At 34.3% G+C, this 21,545-nt stretch overlaps 1 protein-coding gene across 5 annotated transcripts in view; it reads right to left on the bottom strand.

Annotated features, from left to right (window-relative positions):
- The window catches only part of Fer (FER tyrosine kinase), a 499,968-nt gene that overhangs the window by 94,200 nt on the left and 384,223 nt on the right, over positions 1 to 21,545 (bottom strand). For all 5 annotated transcript variants that reach the window (XR_007109062.1, XM_047555289.1, XM_047555290.1 and 2 more), the window contains one exon: positions 3,241 to 3,364. Coding sequence is in view for 4 of the 5 variants with exons in the window: in XM_047555289.1 (XP_047411245.1) it covers positions 3,241 to 3,364 (124 nt within the window). In the remaining variant the exon portion in view is untranslated. The remainder of the gene's footprint in view (positions 1 to 3,240; positions 3,365 to 21,545) is intronic.

The following is a 21,545-nucleotide window of genomic DNA, read 5'->3' as shown; positions in this document are numbered from 1 at the left end:
ATTGAATTGGCTATATCATTGCTGTCAATGAATATGCAAACCCCTATTATTTCTAATAAAATAAATATGGTCCGATAGGATTTAATTTGTAAAGTTGTTACCTTACTCTACAACAAAAACATCACTGTGATAGAGCAATCAAACGTGAAGAGAAATCAATAAAAAACTGAGGAAAAAAAATCAGTTTCTGGCTCATTCTTCTTTGGCCTCCCTCCCTGGGGACAAGAGGGATGAGGAGAAATACCTTTTCTGGTATTGACAGTGACACACAATATCATGAAACTAGGAAATGCTCCCCCAGCTCACTATAACTTATGGTCTTTAACTCTAATATATGGCAATAAAATGTTTAAGTTTCCATAGATATATCAAAGAAAAACGGCACAAGACCAACTTTTAGAAATAAACCCAAATTTTAGCAAATCTTCCAATAGGATTTATCACAATAAAAGCATCAATGCCATTACCATTTAAATCTAGTATAAAGTGACCCTGAATTCATCTAACTTCAAAATTAGTCAGATTTCACATTCATTATAGAGTGATATCCAACAATCTAATAACATGCCATTTTCACACACACATGCACTGTAAGGCTTATCAGGATATTTCAGTAGTCAAAGTATAATCAGAAAAGAAAATTTCACAATGGTCTACAGAATAATTATTTAAAAATGCAGTTGATTAAAAATAAACTTTATCAAAAAACCTAGATATTCCTAAGTTATAAACAGAAATACTAATAGAAACAGTATCAAGAGAACTCTCCTGGAAGTTAAATGAAAATTACATTTTCCAAATGCAGATTCTTTCTTAATGCAATTTATTTCCATTTTCTAGCTGTCAACCCATTTTTCTATAATAAAATATCACTCTGTTCTTCTCATAATAGTTAATAACATAAGGCTAAAGAAAGAAAATGTGTTCCTCAAAAGTTAAAGACTATTTTAGGGGCAGAAACAAATATTTTCATGTATTGAGTTCCAGTGCCCTCTAATCAGTAAACAGGATAAAACTTACCAGTTAATATAAAATTTAAGGCATATTTTAAATTTTTAGTTGAATTTGTTGAATATAAACTTAACAATTCATAGATATGCATTTATTTTAATACTATTTTATGAGGTCAAAAATGGGACTTAACCATTTTGTTATATGAAAAACTAAAGTCTTAATAATGGTTTACATTATATTAATTTATTTTTAAATACTTGTTAGAAATTTTTCCAAAGAGGAAAATAAATTTTAACTATAGTTAACTACACATTTTTCTTTGATATTTTTTTGATAAAGTACCTTGAATGTATTTTTTTTTTACTACGCATCAAATAAAATCTCATTGCAATTACTACTACTGCCCCTAGAGAACAGTTCCACAGGTGCATGCATGCAGAATTCACTACTATAAAAATTCAACATAAGAATGCTTCATTTTCTCAATACAAATCCATACATTGGTTAAAAAAAATTGAAATGATAAGAAAATGAACTCATTCAAAAGAGCATTTATATAAGTTTAAAAAGGAACAAAAGACCATTAGTAGAGATACATTAAATGCTTCTGGTACTCATGATTAACAAAGGAAATGAGATAGCAGATAGTTTAGAAGAATTCAAAGGAAGTGATACAAAGAAAAATATTATACTGTTGTTATATTATGGTTAGTGAAAATCAAACACTTAAAAAAATTTAGAAATATATTTAAGAGACTGAAGAAAATAAAAAAAAAAAAATTAAAAAAAAAAAGGTATTCTATGTCCAGGATGACAAATTTGGAGCTTGAGTGTTAATGCCTGTCAGACATGACTAATTGATTACTGATTCTTTGTAGCTGATTTTGGAATCTTTCTCAGCACATACCACAGAGAGCCACTACCAATCACTAAAAATTGGCACTAACACTGAAACCTATTCGTCAAACCTGCTCTCAGTGACACAGTTCACGATGTTCAACTGGGAAACCTTCCTAGCCTGATAAATGGCACAGGTCTGTGCACAAGCTGCTAAAATATGTGATCAAGCAAAAATTGGCTTACAAAAATTTGTAAATGCATGAAAAAAAATCTTAAAAAGCAAAAATGGGGAAATAACACTATAGAGAATAATGTTATGATAGGAGACAGGGATAAATCTTTAAAAACAAATTGCCACCTACAATCTAAAATGGCTTCAATTCTGATTAAAAAAAAAAAGTCATAAGTCATCCATTTGTGAGGAAAGTAGTCACTATAAGTAGCAAGAAATTGCAACAATGGTGCCCTCTATTGCAGTGCAGCAGAAAGTAAAGAACATTATTGGCAACTGAAAATTTAACAGAATAATTTCAATAATTGATCATTATGATTTAAAGTCATAAGTGGCCTAACAGTCTAAAAAAATTTTTTTGTGACAAAATGAATAACTACAATAGGGATTTTGATGAGATATTTGATACACACTATAACTCAATACCTCAGCAAATAAAACTGCAAAATTTCTATAAAGGGAAGAACAATTTATATTCATAAAAAGTGTTTATTTCTAATGAAATCAATTCTTGTCCAGACTCAAATGCTTTTTAAGTCTTCCAAAATAAAATCTTAAGCAGGGCTCAGTGGCGCATGCCTATAATCCAAACAACTCAGGAGGCTGAGGCAAGAGGTTCTCGAGTTCAAAGACAGCCTCAGGAACTTAGCAAGGCCCTAAGCAACTCAGTGAGACCCTGTCTCTAAAAAAAACCAAACCACTGTCTATAAAACAGTAAGCCAGACCACTGTGCATAATTAGAAAGTTTACTAAAATCTCCTTTGAAATAACTCATATGCTAAAACCGTTTACTCTTGACCAAATTCACTGTCATGAATTGTTGTATTATTATGCTTTTCCATGATTTTGAAAAATGAGAACAGGAAACACATGAAATAATTTTTTAATAACAAGGCAATTATTTTAATTGTATAATTATAATATATAATTTTAGTACATTCCATGTCACTGTTATTCATGATTACCATAAGAAAAATTCTCATTAAGAGATAAATCATTGTCTAATTAGGTACTTACCTCAAGTGAGAGGGAAAATAAGTGCTTCTCTGAACCATATCAACAACTAACAAAGAATGCTTTCACACACAATATAAAAACCAACAAGAAAATATGTTTTATGGAAAAAAATGTACTGCTGCATTGTAGAAAATACATCAGTTTTCTAGCATTTATTAATTAAAGTGGAAAGTGCTTTAAAAACATGTTCTCCTTACCTGTGTATACAGTTTTTACTCTCGAGATATAACATACCAGCAGCAGCATCTAGGGAAAATTTCACCAACTGTTTGAGTTTTAGTTCATCCTTCTTCTTTCTCAGAAAGGAGAGGAAGTCACCTCCTAAAGTAAATGACAGAAGAAGAATGAAACAAAATTATGATTAAAGTCACATTTATACCCTAAAAGGGTATCAGACAAAACAAAAAGCATTACACATTTGGAATTGATTTTGACCCCCTTTGGCCCCAGTCAGCTTCTTGCAGAAAACTAAGAAAAAAGAAAACATGAAAAGAACACATCTTATTAGAAAGCGGATACCATAAACTTTTAAATACCTCAAGTGCTTCACTTGTATATTACTCAAGGCATAATAATATTTAGTTAAAACAATACTCGTCCCTTTTATCACTATTTTTACTAATTTGTTTCACTAAATTTGCTAAGAATTTTATTTTCTAGAATGCAAAATAAAATATAATTGTGAGTTAAATTGGAAAGTATATGATATTGGATTAGTTATTAGATTCAGTAATTAATTAAAAAGTTAAAACTATTCACATTACTTTATCTCTGCACCAGAGTAAAAAATAAATGTTCTTATATTGATGAGATTTAGACCAAGACCTGAATTGCACTCTTGTTCATCTAGTAAATTACAATGACATCTTGGAAAAAGTTAGGATGTGATGGTCAAGACAAATAGAACATGATCCAAATTAATTGTTAACCAGTTTGTGAAGTTTTCAAAAAGGTGAATTTGATTTTTATATTTTCTTTATCCCAACAGATGCAAAATATCATATACATGCATCAATATAAAAATTCTAGTTGAGATATTTGAAATTTTTATTACATTGAATCTTAGAAAAACTAATTCTTATGGTACATCTCAATTTATATGCAAATTTTCATCTGAAATATTTGATCTACATTTTGTTTCATAAAACTTACACTTGAAAAATAGATTCACCAACTTAAGTTGTTCCAAATTTGTTTAACATTTTCAACAACTGATTTAATATCAATTTTTAAATTTAAATCAATGAAAATTAAATTGATTTAAAATTATGTTTTAGAATCACTAAACACATAGCAAGAGCTACATAAGGTCAGCGATTATCATATTGAATAGTGCCACAATTAAACTTTTCATTCATTCTTAACATAGCTTTAAAAGCTATGGGTTGGTTAGTTTATATAGTGTATTGCTCTATATTTAAGAATTTAAATTATGTTAGAATTCATGTTCACTAAAAGCAACCATTCACACTTTCCCTATTAGGCCCCTAAATATTAAACCAGAATTTTAAAAGAGGGATTAGCATCTTAATTGCCATTTCCTGCACCTTTTTGCTCTCTTCACCAGGCATGTAGGCTTCCTTAAATAGAAAAGCTGTAGAGGTAAAGACTTAAAGACTTTTTCTTTAAAAAGAGTACCAAATAAACACTTGTCTCTCTCCTTAAAATATTGTCTTTTTCTAATCTCTTCTCTTACAAATCAAGTGTAAAACAAATTTGGGTGGGTCATTTACAAAACCAATAAACTTTTTACCTTAAAAAAAAATTTAACGGTACCAGAAAATTTTTTATTTAAGAACTTAACTTAAAAATTTGAACAAAACTCAATTTCAACAGTAAACAACAAAAGTAATCACTAACTTCTCAACATTCACAGGTACGAAAAATACCTGTTAAAATGGACTTGAAATCAATATTCAGGTAACATATTATTTGGACCAATATTCATATATTAATTTTTTTTTCTGAATATATGTTGGCCTGTTTTAGAGACAGTATACCCTTGTGGTTCTGAAACCACATAGCATTCTACTTAAACTACAGAATTACTTTCAAATAAAAAGATCTCTTCTGCAATTTGATTTAAAAGAAGCACATGATATAATCCAGTATTCTGTGGAATCCTGATATTATTTCTTTCCCAAGTTAGCTCATATTCAGCACTTTTTCATCTGCCTCCTGCCCTTTTAAAATTTACTTCTTCATATAATCCTCTTTGCACTCCTCATCTGCTACCCCAGACCATAAGCTCTTGGAAAGAATTGTACCTCTGTTGGTAAATATTTGTTATTCAATGTTATTAAACTATTATTTAACAAATTATTAAATATCATTATTTGGTAACACATGATATATTCATATACAAAAACAAAAAGCATCAAAGACTGAGTGAAAAGTAATGTCAATTCATTAAGCACTGGAAAGTCAGGGCTACAGTTATTTCTAGATGTGACACAGCCAAAGATTCAGAAGTAATTTTTGATCATCTCATCATTAGACCAACAATATTTCTGCCTTTGAACACACTCTTGCTTAAAATAAATTTAGGATGTAAACTTTAAATGTTTCCAGTTTAGTTATTCAAGTCATGGGCAAGGTGATCGTAAGTACAGGAGCAGAGTTGCAAAGATTTCACAGGCCCAGTCAGCTTCTTGCAGAAAACTAGATGGAAGCCAAGACTTCCATAAAAACTAAATAATTATGATTCAGGATGAAAGTCCGAGTCTTGTTCAAGTGCAAGCAGTAAGAATACTTCAGTAAGAAGTAAACTGCCCAGCAGCAAGAGTATGGGACTAAATTTAGGATAACCAGAATATAATTCATATAAAGTTAACATATTCCTGTAGGCACAATACTTTTCACCACCATTAAGTGAAGAAAAATGGATAAGGTCTTTACTACTTTCTCTGAGGTTAGTTTAAAGGAAAGAGCCCAGGCCCTTCAACCTGTTCTTCAGTCATTTTTACTAAGTGTTAAGTTAAAAAACTTAGAATTTGTGATACATATAATACTCATACATGAGGCACAAATGTATACACAGGTATATGCACTTATGTATACATATGTGACTGGATGTATATGGCATAGAGTACCCTAACTTGTCCTTTGCAGTAAGGATTTTGTGCTCAATAGAGGCAAAAGAAGGTAACTTCCCTTTTGTAATTCTGTCTTAATAAGGCTTCTTTCTATAACTGTATACAGTACATTAAACCAAGATAACATGATTATTTCCTAGAATTCTACAGTAATGATGAATTTCTAAGAATATCTTTAAAAATGTTTTTAGTTGTAGATGAACACAATACCTTTTATTTATTTTTTATGTGGTGCTAAGGATCAAGCCCAGAGCCTCTCACAGGCTAGGCAAGCGCTCTACCACTGAGCTACAACCCCAGCCCTGACAATGCTTTTAATAATCAACTTTTGGTTTACTCTGGAGAAATCATTACATGGTGAAAACAGTCATGAAGTCAGACTCACTTGGGTCTGACTGAACAATGTGGTTTGGGGAAACTTTTTTAATCTTTCTAAACTTCTATAAAACAGGGACTTAATGCCATTTATTTCTCAAGATGACTTTGAAACTAAAATGTATCTATAGCATTAGGCATGTGCCTAGCATGTAGTATACACTACTGCTTATTATTGCTGAAGTTATTTTGCATTAAAAAATGAGGATGAGTTGTAGGAGGGATGGTGGCTTACAATACCTCATTTATTTCCCCCCTTAACTGCTACAATTTCCTTTACAGAATTGTCCCCCACCCCATTTTAGAAGGCATTAACCTCACAGAGTGGTCCTAGATTGGTGTAACACAGTCAACAAAATCCAACGATGAGTTCAGGAAAAGGCACATGGCTTAATTCAGGTCAGAGACTCAAGGAGATGACTGAAGGGTGAAAGAAACTTTTTGAGAGAAGTAAGAAGTGCAAATGGAAGTGAACAAGGCAGCACATTATAAGAAATGGCACTGTTTGGAATGATGCTTTCATAGAAAGCAGAAAAGAATGAAGAAAAGAGGCTAGCTTTGCTAACATTGGAGCCAACAGATCACAGGCTGACTGAAGCCTAACTTTAAATTTTTCAATTAAGTGAATCAATAAAATCTCTGGAATTTTTTAATACATCTTTTGTACTAGCAACTCAAAGATAACTAATGGGCATACTATCTATATCAAAAGGTTGCTCTGAGGATTAAAAAGAGATAATGTACATTAAATTTCTGGTACAGGTAGGGAACTCAATAAAAACAACTGCTTATGATTGTTTGCAGTCAAATTTCAATAAGAGGATAGAAGGTTGGTATTTTCAATAACTCCCTCCTAAAGATTTCTATTACTCCATGCTATGAAAATTTGATCTTACCTGTTCTTTCAGTATTAATGGGGCTCTGAGGAACTGATCGTACTTAATATAAACTCAGAGAAATTATGTAAACAAGAATATTAATCTATTAGTTTATAATTAAAGAAAAAGGATCATCAGAGCAATACTATTAATAACTTCTTGTCATTGAATCAGAGAGATCTTAATTCATCTTCAAATATCTTCAAATAACTTCAAAGTTTATTAAATTAAGAGATACCAGTCCCCAGTGATAGATAAAATGTATAATTCATTACCCTTGTTTTTAGGATATTAATTTGCTCCCTGAGAAATTTGTTTGGTTCAGTTGTGTTCAATTATACATTTAAAAATAAGCCAGTACTCAAAGCAAATATTAAATAAGAGACCTATTTTAAACCTCCATTTAAGTAACTGTTCAAAATTCTTGTAAAAAGTTTTGTTCTTTAATCAGAAGTAATAAGAATTCTGGCTGTTAGCCAGCCCATGGGAAACAAGGGGAAATCCATATGGTAAGCATCAACAATGAACACTGACTCAAATTGTACTCCATGAAACAGAACAGATTTTCTGTTTACAATAGGATGTACGTTCAAACAAATTAATGAAGAAAGGACCAATAAACACTGCAGCAAACATTATTGACTGCTACATAAAGGGTAGTTTATGAGAGATGAATTGCTCAGAAAGGAAGATTATTCAAGGGAATGCTCAAGCTATGTGATCATAGCTCATACTAAGAATTATCCATAGAAATAACTAGAACATTCGATCTGCAAAGACTCAGTAGATATGGGTCAGTTTTTGGGGAAAACAAAGAATAAGCTGAAAGAAAAGCTGAAAATGACTTCAACAATCTATTGGCTTTCCCAACTCATTGTCTTCTTTTTAAAGAGGCACTTATTAAATAGCTTGCTACCCAAGTAACAGAATTCAGCTAGCCAAAAAGCAGAGCTGTATATGTGAGTTTCCCCAATTCTGGCACTAGTCTTTTCAGATAAGATTCCTTAATGGAAGATCCAAGATGGCGGACTAGAGGGTGACTGCATCTCTGTCACTCCAGAACTCAGGATTCAAGAAGAGGAGGTATTGAGAGACTCCAACCAACATAGAGCCGTGGGGTGAGTCTCTCCCATCAGGTGAAGCTCAGCCCGGGTGGCAGGCCAGGACAGGGGCAGCTTCTCGGAGCAGGGCAGGGCAGCGAGAGTCTTCCCCAAGCAGCCCTGCTACCTCCAGTGGCAGGCACGATCCACAGTCAGCTTCTAGGAGAAGGCTTGCCCAGTGAGAGCTTTTCCACACAGAGCCAACCCCAAACCCTGAAACTAGTGGCAGGCCCCTGGCGCAGGCAGCTTCTTGAACCAGGGCAGGGCAGCTAGAGACTTGCCCAAGCAGCCCTGCTCCCTCCCACGGCAGGCCCAGTCCACAGCCAGGTTCTCAGAGCAGGTCTGCCCAGTGAGAGCTTTTCTGAACAGAGCCAACCTCAAGCCCTGGACCCAGTGACAGGCCCCAGCCCGCAGGCGGCTTCTGGGACCAAGGCAGGACAGGGAGAGGCTTTCCCTGAGCAGCCTGGCTCCCTCAGGTGGGGGCAGGCCCTGTCGATAGCCAGCTTCTAGGAGCAGGACCGCCCAGTGAAAGGATTTCAATGCAGAACCAGCCCCCAGCCCTGGCCCCAGTTGCAGGCTAGGGGCAGCTTTCTTCGGAAGCACTGCATTATCAAGTTCCTCCAAGACTTCAGGCTACTGAAGGCTGGGAGGTGATACACTGGGTATCTACAGGGACACTATAAGCCAATAGAGGAATACTGCAATATCTCAGAGTCCCACTGATATCTTACCAATATGAGAAAACAAGGGAAGAAAATGTCCCAAACAAACCTAGATACTATATTAATAAAACCCAATGACAGCACAGCAGAAGAAATGTCAGAAAGGAAGTTCAGAATGTACATAATTAAAACGATCAGAGAAGCAAACGAGGAGATGAAACAGCAAATGCAGGCATTAAATGATTGCACCAATCAACAGTTCAAAGAGCAAATACGGGAAGCAAAAGATCATTTCAATAAAGAGTTACAGATACTGGGAAAAAAAAAACCAGAAATCTTTGAAATGAAGGAAACAATAAACCAAGTTAAAAACTCCATAGAAAGCATAACCAATAGGATAGAACACCTGGAAGACAGAACCTCAGACATTGAAGACAAAATATTTAATCTTGAAAACAAAATTGACTAAACAGAGAAGATGGTAAGAAATCATGAACAGAATCTACAAGAATTATGGAATATCAAGAAAAGGCCAAATTTAAGAATTATTGGGATTGAGGAAGGCTTAGAGAAACAAACCAAAGGAATGAACAATCTATTCAATGAAATAATATCAGAAAATTTCCCAAATCTGAAGAATGAAATGGAAAACCAAGTACAAGAGGCTTATAGGACTCCAAATATACAAAATTACAACAGACCCACACCAAGGTACATTATTATAAAAATACCTAACATACAAAATAAAGACAGAATTTTAAAGGTTGCAAGAGAAAAGAATCAAATTACATTCAGGGGGAAACCAATAAGAATATCAGCAGATTTTTCAATCCAGACCCTAAAAGCTAGAAGGGCCTGGAACAACGTTTACAAAGCCCCAAAAGAAAACGGATGCCAACCAAGAATCTTATACCCAGCAAAACTTACTTTCAGATTTGACGATGAAATAACATCCTTCCATGATAAACAAAAGCTAAAAGAATTTACAAAAAGAAAGCCGGCATTACAGAACATTCTCAGCAAAATATTCCATGAGGAAGAGATGAAAAACAACAATGCAAATCAGCAACAGGAGGAACTAGCCTAAAGGCATAGCCAAATAAAGGAGAAACCAAATCATGTCAAAAAACAAAAATGAGTCAAATGACTGGGAATACAAATCATATCACAATAATAACCCTGAATGTTAATGGCCTGAACTCATCAATCAAAAGACATAGACTGGCAGATTGGATTAAAAAAAAAATCCAACAATATGCTGCCTGCAAGAGACTCATCTCATAGAAAGAGATACCCATAGACTAAAGGTAAAAGAATGGGGAAAAGCATACCATGCACACAGACACAGCAAAAAAGCTGGAGTATCCATCCTCATTTCAGATAATGTGGACTTTAAGCCAAAACTAGTCAGAAGGGATAAAGAAAGACATTACATACTGCTTAAGGGAAGCATAAATCAGCAAGACATAACAATCATAAATATCTATGCCCCCAACATTGGCTCATCCATGTATGTCAAACAAATCCTCCTCAATTCCATAAATCAAATAAATCACAAAACAATAATATAGGTGATTTTAACACACCTCTCTCACCACTGGATAGATCTTCCAAACAAAAATTGAATAAAGAAACCATAGATCTCAATAACACAATCGACAATTTAGACTTAACAGACATATATAGAATATACCATCCAACGAAGAACAAATACACTTTCTGCTCAGTAGTATATGGATCCTTCTCTAAAATAGACCATATTTTATGCCACAAAGCTACTGTTAGCAAATACAAGAAAATAGAGATACTACCTTGTATTCCATCAGATCATAATGGATTGAAATTAGAAATAAATGACAGAATAAAAAACAGAAACTTCTCCAATACCTGGAGATTAAATAATACACTATTATATGATGAATGGATAACAGAAGACATCAGTAAGGAAATTCAAAAATTCTTAGAAGTAAACAAGAACAAAGACACATCATATCAAAATCTCTGGGACACTATGAAAGCAGTACATAGAGGAAGATTTATTTCATGTGGCGCATTCAACAAAAGAAGTAAAAATCAACAAATAAACAACTTAACACTACAGCTCAAAGCCCTAGAAAAAGAAGAGCAGACCAACACCAAAAGTAGTAGAAGACAGGAAATAGTTAAAATCAGAGCTGAAATCAACAAAATTGAAACAAAAAGAAACATTGAAAAAATTAACAAAATAAATAGTTCATTCTTTGAAAAAATAAACCAAATTGATAAACCCTTAGCCACAGTAACATAGAGAAAGAGAGAGAAGACTCAAATTACTAAAATTTGGAATGAACAAGGAAATATCAATACAGAGAAGAGTGAAATACAAAACATAATTAGAAGCTATTTTGAAAATCTATACTCCAACAAAACAGAAAATCTTGAAGACATCAACAAGTTCCTAGAGACATATGAATTACCTAATCTGCACCAGGAGGACATACACAACTTAAATAAATCAACTTCAAGCAGTGAAATAGAAGAAGTCATCAAAAGCCTACCAACAAAGTAAAGTCCAGGACCAGATGGGTTCTCAGCCAAGTTCTACAAAACCTTTAAAGAAGAACTCATTCCAATACTCCTCAAAGTATTCCATAAAATAGAAGAGGCGGAAACCCTCCCAAACTCATTCTATGAAGCCAATATCACCCTGATACCTAAACCAGACAGAGACACATTGAGGAAAGAAAATTTCAGACCAATATCCTTAATGAACACCGATGCAAAAATTCTCAACTAAATTTTAGCAAATCGCATACAAAAATATATTAAAAAGATAGTGCACCACAATCAAGTGGGTTTTATCCCAGGGATGCAAGGTTGGTTCAACATCCGGAAATCAATAAATGTCATTTACCATATCAGCAGACTTAAAGTTAAGAATCACATGATTATTTCAATAGATACACAAAAAGCATTTGATAAAATACAGCATCCTTTCACGCTCAAAACACTAGAAAAAATAGGGATAGTGGGAACATTTCTTAACATTGTAAAGGCCATCGATGCTAAGCCCATGGCCAATATCACTCTAAATGGTGAAAAACTGAAAGCATTCCCCCTAAAAACTGGAACAAGGCAGGGATGCCCTCTTTTACCACTTCTATTCAACTTTGTCCTTGAAAGTCTAGCCAGAGCAATTATGCAGACTAAAGAAATTAAAGGGATACGAATAGGAAAAGAGGAACTTAAGCTGTCACTATTTGCGGATAACATGATTCTATATTTAGAGGATCCAAAAACCTCCTCCAGAAAAACTTCTAGACCTCATCAATGAATTCAGAAAAATAGCAGGCTATTAAATCAACATGCATAAATCTAAAGCACTTTTATACGCAAGCGACGAAACAGCTGAAAGGGAAATGAGGAAAACAACTCCATTTGCAATAGCCTCAAAAGAAATAAAATACTTGGGCATCAATCTAACAAAAGAGGTAGAAGATGTCTACAATGAAAACTACAAAACATTGAAGAAAGAAATTAAGGAAGACCTTAGAAGATGGAAAGATCTCCCATGTTCTTGGATAGGCAGAATTAATATTGTCAAAATGGCCATACTACCAAAAGTGCTATACAGATTCAATGCAATTCCAATTAAAATCCCAATGACGTACCTTATAGAAATAGAACAAGTAATCATGAAATTCATCTGGAAGAATAAGAAACCCAGAATAGCTAAAGCAATCCTTAGCAGAAGGAGCAAAGCAGCGGGTATCACAATACCAGATCTTCAACTCTACTAAAAAGCAATAGTAACAAAAACAGCATGGTATTGGTACCAAAATAGACAGGGAGATCAATGGTACAGAATAGAGGACATGGACACAAACCCAAATAAATACAATTTTCTCATATTAGATAAGGGGCCAAAAATATGCAATGGAGAAAAGATAGCCTCTTCATCAAATGGTGCTGGGAAAACTGGAAATCTATAGGCAACAGAATGAAATTAAACCCCTATCTCTCACCTTGCACAAAACTCTACTCAAAATGGATCAAGGACCTCAGAATCAGACCACAGACCCTGCATCTTATGGAAGAAAAAGTAGGTCCAGATCTTCAACATGTCAGCTTAGGATCAGACTTCCTTAATAGGACTCACATAGCACAAGAAATAAAAGCAAGAATCAACAACTGGGATGGATTGAAACTAAAAAGCTTTCTCTCAGCAATGGAAACTATCAGTAATGTGAAGAGAGAGCCTACAGAGTGGGAGAAAATCTTTGCCAATCATACTTCAGATAGGCACTAATTTCCAGAATATATAAAGAACTCAAAAATCTCTACACCAAGAATACAAATAATCCAATCAACAAATGGGATAAGGAAATGGACAGACACTTCACAGAAGATCTACAAGCAATCAACAGATATATGAAAAAATGTTCAACATCTCTAGTAATAAGAGAAACACAAATCAAAACTACCCTAAGATTCCATTTCACCCCAATTAGAATGGCGATTATCAAGAATACAAGCAACAATAGGTGTTGGCGAGGATGTGGGGAAAAAAGTACACTCATACATTGCTGGTGGGGTTGCAAATTAGTGCAGCCACTCTGGAAAGCAGTATGGAGATTCCTCAGAAAGCTTGGAATGGAACCACCATTTGACCCAGCTATCCCACTTCTTGGCCTACACCCAAAGGACTTAAAATCAGCATACTACAGAGATACAGCCACATCAATGTTCATAGCTGCTCAATTCACAATAGCCAGATTGTGGAACCAACCTAGATGCCGTTCAATTGATGAATGGATAAAGAAACTGTGGTATATATATATACAATGGAATATTACTCCGCCATAAAGAATGATAAAATTATGGCATTTGCAGGCAAATGGATGAAATTGGAGAATATCATGGTAAGTGACATAAGCCAATCTCAAAAAACCATAGGACAAATGATCTTGCTGATAAGTAGATAATGAAACATTATGGGGGGTGGGAGGGGTTAGTGTTAGGGTTAGGGTTAGGGTTAGGGAAGGGGGCAAGAATGGAGGAAGGAAGGACTATATAGATGGAAAAGAGGAGTGGGAGGGGTGGGGAGGAAGGGAAAAATAACAGAATGAATCAAACAACATTACCCTATGTAAATTTATGATTAAACAAATGGTATGCCTTACTCCATGTACAGAGAAACAACATGTATCCCATTTGTTTACAATTTAAAAATATATATATATATATAAAAGATTCCTTAATGGTCATATCCTGCTAACACTGCAGAATAGTAGAAACTTTTTGAGTTTTTCCTTTGCAGGTGATCTTTGAGAACTGAGAGCAGTTATAACAATTCTATGAAATAAAAGAATATATTTCTCAGTATTTTTAACTTGCTGATTCAAGGGACAACAGCTATAATCTTGACAGACATGACAAACTGCCATGAGAGACATCACAGTCAACTTCCATAAAATCTAGAATGCTGGAACTAGAAAGGACTTTGGAGGTAATCTAATCCAGCCTTTCAACATTCTGGATGAGGGAACTGACTTATATGTGACTCATATTTTTAAGGCTGATTTTGTAAATACTAAAATTCTGTGGTGAGTGTCTGAAAACGAAAAGTTTGGGATAAAATCCAGCCTATTCTTATTAATAAAGTTTTATTGGAAAACAGTCTAATTCATTCCTTCATATGTTGTCTATTGCTTCTTTTTTGATACAGTAGCAGAGTTGCAGTAGAGACTGTATGGCCTGCAAAGCTAAACATTCTAGTACCTAGTCCATTGCAGAAGTTTGTTGATCATTATTCTGAAGTATTTCTCAGTACTGCATATAGTTACAGTTCCTCTTTTTTGAAATGATTTGTTTGCTTTATCTACAAACATTTCACTTTTATTCTTTGTTTTCTTCACTAGGACTCAATATTTCTATTTTTTGATTCTCCGAAAGAAAGTTTGAAAAGGTAGTTTCACCGATTAATTTTTTGTTCTAATATATACTTTTATACACAATGATATACATACTTTATGACCACAGATCTCCTCCTACTTCCTCATCAATAACCTACTGGTTGTCATCAAGGTCAAGAAGTTTGACTGTCTCTTGTCCTACTTTTTTTTTTAAGTTGTCGATGGACATTTATTTATATGTGATACTGAGAATTGAATCCAGTGCCTCATACATGCTAGGCAAGCACTCTACCACTGAGCCACAACCCCAGCCCCACTTCATCTTTTTAACAAACAAAATACATTCATTTTATCCCAACAGCCCCTGAAGTCTTAATTCATTCCAATATCAACTTAAGTCCAAAGTCTCTCTAAATATCATATAAATTATATATGGATGAAAATCAAAGTATGATTCATCAGAAGCAAGTGATGTGCTACCAAAATACACTGGTGGGACAAGCAAAGGATAGACATTCTTATTCCAAAAGGGAGAACCAACCAAGAAAAAAGGGGTAACAGGTCCCAAGTAAGTCCACAGCTCAAAATGCCAACAACATTAAATCTTGAGGATGAAGAATAATCTTTGATTCTGTTCTACCTCTGGACACAATGGAGTGGGGTCTGTATCTCAAGACTCTGGGAAGCCCTGTCTCTATGACTGGGCAGGGTATAGACCACATAGCAGATCTCAGGGGTTGGAGTAGGGTGCCTGAGATTCTCCCAGGCTCATGTTATATATTGAATGCACTACAGTTCTGAGATTCTAGGATGGCCTTGACCCATATCTGTTCTGGGCTTTGTTCTAGTGGGAACTTTCTGTGGTGGCCCCATTTCCATAGCAGTTATTTGCCTATGCCCGGATGCTCTCCAAGGCACTCTTTAAAATGTAGGTGAAGGCAGTCATACCTGCACAGAACATGTACTCTGCCTTTAGAATTGGCAAGACATGATCACCAAGGTTTATGGCCTGTACCTTTCAGAAGAACAGCCATTATAGGACATACTACACCTGCACCCACTGAAGCCACACCAGGGGTAGCCCAAGAGTGCTGTGCCAAGAAATATTAATTTGTTCAAATGTTTTTACTGTTTTCTTAGAACAGTACTTTCAGAAAAAAGATTCATGTACACAATAAAATTCTAGTTATTTAAAGGGGGGAAGAAATCCTCACTCTCTGCATTCCTTTAGGATTAATTTTAATAGAATAAACTTGGTACATAAACTTGCAGACTGTCATCTTTTCTCACTCCATTTTTTCAGTAATTAGTGGTAAGAGGTGGACAAGCTGCTCTACCTGGACTTCCTTCATTACATAAAGAAATTCGGTTAGAATTACCTCTAAGAGCCATTCTAGAAGGTGAGGATTTAGTCACCATCTTTGGGTTTCCAGTTTTATATGCTGTACTTTAAGGACTCTGCATGAATTATTTTAATAACTGTGCAAGTCTTATATCCTCACCACCCTGCACTGTCTCACTTTGCACCAGGACTATACAACTGTTACTTTCTGGTATGTGACATGTTGATAAAGCTCGAGATCCTGCAGTTTCCTATTTACTACACTAAACCTCATCCTAATAATCTATGCTATCATTTCTCTGATTTCAACAATGTGAGAATAATATTTTGTTGATTAACATACTTTATTCTGCATATCCAATTTACAATTTTCTTCTCCTTGCCTCTATAATTTAGTCTTTACTGTCATTGTTTTTTGGATTATTAACGAATTTCTTTTCAGATTTCAAACTCTAGCAGATAAAAGGAATAATCTTCCCTTACATATAACCAGTTAATTCACTCTCATTATTCAGATTTCAAATTATTAAGTTGAATCCTTCCTGATTCAACTAAAGATAGCTTTTGGGCTGGTGGTATGGCTCAGTGTTAGAGCACTTGCCTAGCAGGCATAAGGTCCTGAGTTTGATCCTCAGTACCATGGGGGTTAAAAAAAAATTAAAAAATGAAAAAGCTTTTACTGATATCCTAAACTCTAAATGAGTAATTCCTCATTTACCCCTTCACAACCCATATAATATTATTTTTATAAAAAGTAAATATTTTGATCTCAAGACATGATAGTCTTCATCTTGGGACACTAGCCAGGGCCTGGAAGTCCATTATCAATGTGCCTGCAGGTTTGCTTACACTTTTTCCTTCCTCATTGGTATCACATCCTACACCACTTTTGTACTCTCTTTGTCCACCATTAGAAATTGTAAACCCTTTTGCAAACTTACTGCTGATATTGTAGATGATACTTGAACACATCATTGTTATTTATTGTGACAAGACTGTAGTAGACATATTAATAGGAGCTATGGGGTTTAAGGCTGTATATTGTTTGCATGAGTGCTATTAATATTGCTCTCCCCCTTAAAGAAAAGGTACTAAAATCTTTCAGGGACATTATAAGTCTACAGGGTAGAAACTGAACTGCCTCAGATCCATACTACTAAATGGGAAGACACACAAACAACATGAAAAGACAGGAACAAAGTACCCCAAACAAACCACGATGCTCCATTAATAGAATCCCATTGACAACACAGTAGTTGAAATGTCAGAGAAGGAGTTTAGAATGTCTGTAATATCTGCAATGTAAAGAAGAATGTAAGAAGTGAAGTCAGATAAATTTTAGGAGGTGAAAGATTACTTCAATAAAGAGATTCTGAAAAGAAATCAAGCAAAAATCCCTGAAATGAAGTAATCAATAAACCAAATTAAAAATTTAATAGAAAGTATCACCAACAGACTAGACCACTTGGAAGACAGAACATCAGGCAACAAAGACAAAATATATATTCTTGAAAATAAATTTGACCACAGAGAGAAGATGGTAAGAAACCATGAACAGAACTTCCAAGAATTATAACATAACATTAAGAGACCAAGTTTAAGATTTATTGGGGAGATGAAGGTATGGAGATATAAACCAAAGGAATGCACCATCATTTCAATGAAATAGTATCAGAAAATTTCCCAAACCCGAAGAATGAAAAGGAAAATCAATATAAGAGGCTTATAGAACCCCACATGTGAAAAAACTACAGCAGACCCACACCAAGACACATTGTAATGAGAATCACTAACACAGAGAATAAGAATAAAATCTTAAGGCCATGAGAAGAAAAAGTCAGGGGAAACCTACATAAAGGGGGAAACCAATTCAGAACTCAACTGATTTCTCAACCCAGACCCTCGACCACAGGAGGTCCTGGAATAACAAAATGGATGCCAACCAAGAATTTTATATTCTGCAAAATTTGGCTTCAGATGTGAAGATGAATTAAAAGCCTTTCATGATAAACAAAAGTTAAAAATTCACAACTAGAAAGTCTGCATTACAGAACACTCTCAACAAAATAGTCCAGGATGAAATGGAAAAAAAAAAAAAGTGAAAAGTGAAGGGAGGAATTACATTAAAGGAATAGTCAATCAAAGCAGAACTAAGTCAAATTAAAAACCAGAAATAAACCAAAATGACCAGGAATACAAAAAATAATCTTGAATGTTAATGGCTTAAACTCATCAAGGAAAAAACAGACTGACAGACTGGATTAAAAAACAAGACCCAACAATATACTCTCTCTGAGAGACTCACCTCATAGGCAAAGACATCTACAGAATAAAGGTGAAAGGATGGGAAAAAACCTATCACTCATAGGGACTGCATAAACAAGCAGAAGTTCACATCCTCATATCAGATAAAGTACACTTCAAGCCAAAGCTCATCAGAAGGGAGGGCATTTCACACTGCTTAAGGGAATGATACATCAGTAAGACGTAACATTGTAAATATTTATGCTCCAAACAGTGGAGCATCTATGTACATCAAATAATCTCTTCTTAATTTCAAGAATCAAACAGACCACAACACAATAATACTGGGTGATTTTAACACACCTCTCTCACTATTGGATAGATCTTCTAAACAAATACTAAACAATGAAACTATAGAACTAAACAACACAATAATTTAGACTTAACAGACATATATATGATATGTCATCCATCTAGGAGCAAAAACACTTTTATCTCAGCAGCACATAGACCCTTCTCTAAAATAGACCATATCTTATGCAACAAAGCAACTTTTAGCAAATAGAGAGAGAGAGAGAGAGAGAGAGAGAGAAACAGACAGACAGACACTACCCTGCATTCAGTCAGATCATAATGGAATGAAATTAGAAATCAATGATAAAATTAAAAATAGAAACTACTCTATGGAGTCTAAATAATATGTTATTGAATAACAAATGGATAGAAGAAGAAATCAGGGATGAAATTAAAAAAATATTTAGAGGTAAAGGAGAATACCGATACAACATACCAAAATCTCTGTGACACTATGAAGGCAGTGCTAAGAGGAAAGATCATTGCATTGAACTCATTTTCATTAAAAGAATAGAAAGTCAATGAAAATGGTCTAACATTACAGTTCAAAGCCCTAGGGAAAAAAAGAAGAAATCAACATCAAAAGCAGAAGGGAATAATTAAAATCAGAGTTGAAATCAATGAAATTGAAACAAAAGAATTTTAAAAATTGACAAAACAAAAAGTTGGATCTGTGAAAAATAAATAAAATTGACAAACCCTTAGCCACCCTAACAAAGAGAAAGAGAGAAAACTCAAATTACTAAAATTTGTGATGAAAAAGGAAATATCATGATGGAAACTATGGAAATACAAAAGATAATTAGGAAATATTTTGAAAATTTATATTCTAATAAAATAGATAATCTTGAGGACATTCACAAATTTCTAGAGACACATGACCTACCCAAACTGAATCAAGAGGACATATACAATTTAAAGATTAATTTCAAGCAATGAAGTAGAAGATACCATCAAAAGCATACCAATCAAGAAAAACCTAGGACCAAGTTTTCTGAGGAATCTCCATACTACTTTCCATAAAAGTTGTACCAATTTGCATTCCCACCAGCAATATATGAGTGTACCTTTTACCCCACAGTCTCACCAACATTGCAACCATTATGCAAAGCCGTAAGGAGATTTCTCAGAAAACTTGCAATGGAACCACCATTAGACCCAGCTATTCCACTCCTCGGTTTATATGCACAGGACCTAAAATTAGCATACTACTGTGATGCAGCCACATCAATGTTTATAGCCACATCAATGATTATAGTAGTTAAACTATGGAAACAACCTAGGGGTCCTTCAACAGATGAATGGATAAAGCAACTGTGGTATAAATATACAATGGAATGTTATTCAGTCATAAAGAAGAATAAAATTATGACATTTGCAAGTAAATGCACTGAGTTGGAGAATATCATGCTAAACAAAATAAGCCAAACCCAAACAAACAAAGGCCATGTAGATGCTAATTCACAATAAGGGGGAGGGCAGCACTAGTGAAGAATAGTTACTTTAGATCAGGCAGAGACGAGTGAAGGGAGGGGAAGCAGTATGGGGGTAGGAAGGTAGTAGAGTGAAATAGACATTATTACCTCATGTACATATAGGACTGTATGACTGATCTTACAGTATGTGCAATCAGAAAAATGAGAAATTATACTCCATTTAAGTATGATTTATCAAAATGTATAATACATTCTTACTGTCATATATAACTAAATTAGAACAAATTTAAAAAATTAAAAAATGAAAAGCCTAGGAGTAGGTGGATTTTCAGTTAAGTTCTATAAGAACTCCAAAAACGAATTAACACCAATACTCCTCGAATTATTCCATGAAATAGAAAAGGAGGGAACACTTCCAAACTCATTCTATGAAGGTAGTATCACTCTGATACCAAAACCAGACAAAGATACATCAAGGAAAGAAAACTTCAGACCAATACCCCTGATGAAGACAGACAGAAAAATTCTCAATAAAATTCTGGCAAATTGCATACAAAAGTATATTAAAAGGAGTGCACCATGATCAAGTGGAGTTCATCCCAGGATGTGAGGTTGGTTCAACATACAGAATTCAATAAATGTAATTCATCACATCAATAGACTTAAAGAATCATATGATCATCTCAAAGATGCAGAAAAAGCATTTGACAAAATCAGCACCCCTTCATGTTCAAAACACTAGAAAATCTAGAGATAGAGGAACATATCTCAACATTGCAAAAGCTATATATGCTAAACCCAAGGCCAACATCATTCTAAATGGAGAAAAATTGAATGCATTCCCCATAAAAACTGGAACAAGACAAGGATTCCTTCTTTTAGTACTTCTATTCAACATAGTCCTTGAAAGTCTAGCCAGAGCAACTAGACAGATGAAAGAAATTAAAGGGATAGGAATAGGAAAGAACTCAAACTGTCATTATTTGCTGATGACATGATTATTTAGAAGATCAAAAAAACTCCAACAGAAAACTTCTAGAACTAATAAATGAATTCAGCAAAGTAGCAAGTTATAAAATCAACACTCAAAACTCAAACATCTTCCTATACATCAGTGATGAA

This window comes from Sciurus carolinensis, chromosome 6 (assembly GCF_902686445.1).
Source record: "Sciurus carolinensis chromosome 6, mSciCar1.2, whole genome shotgun sequence".
Taxonomy (NCBI): Eukaryota; Metazoa; Chordata; class Mammalia; order Rodentia; family Sciuridae; genus Sciurus; species Sciurus carolinensis.
This window is presented reverse-complemented; position numbering and strand designations above follow the sequence as displayed.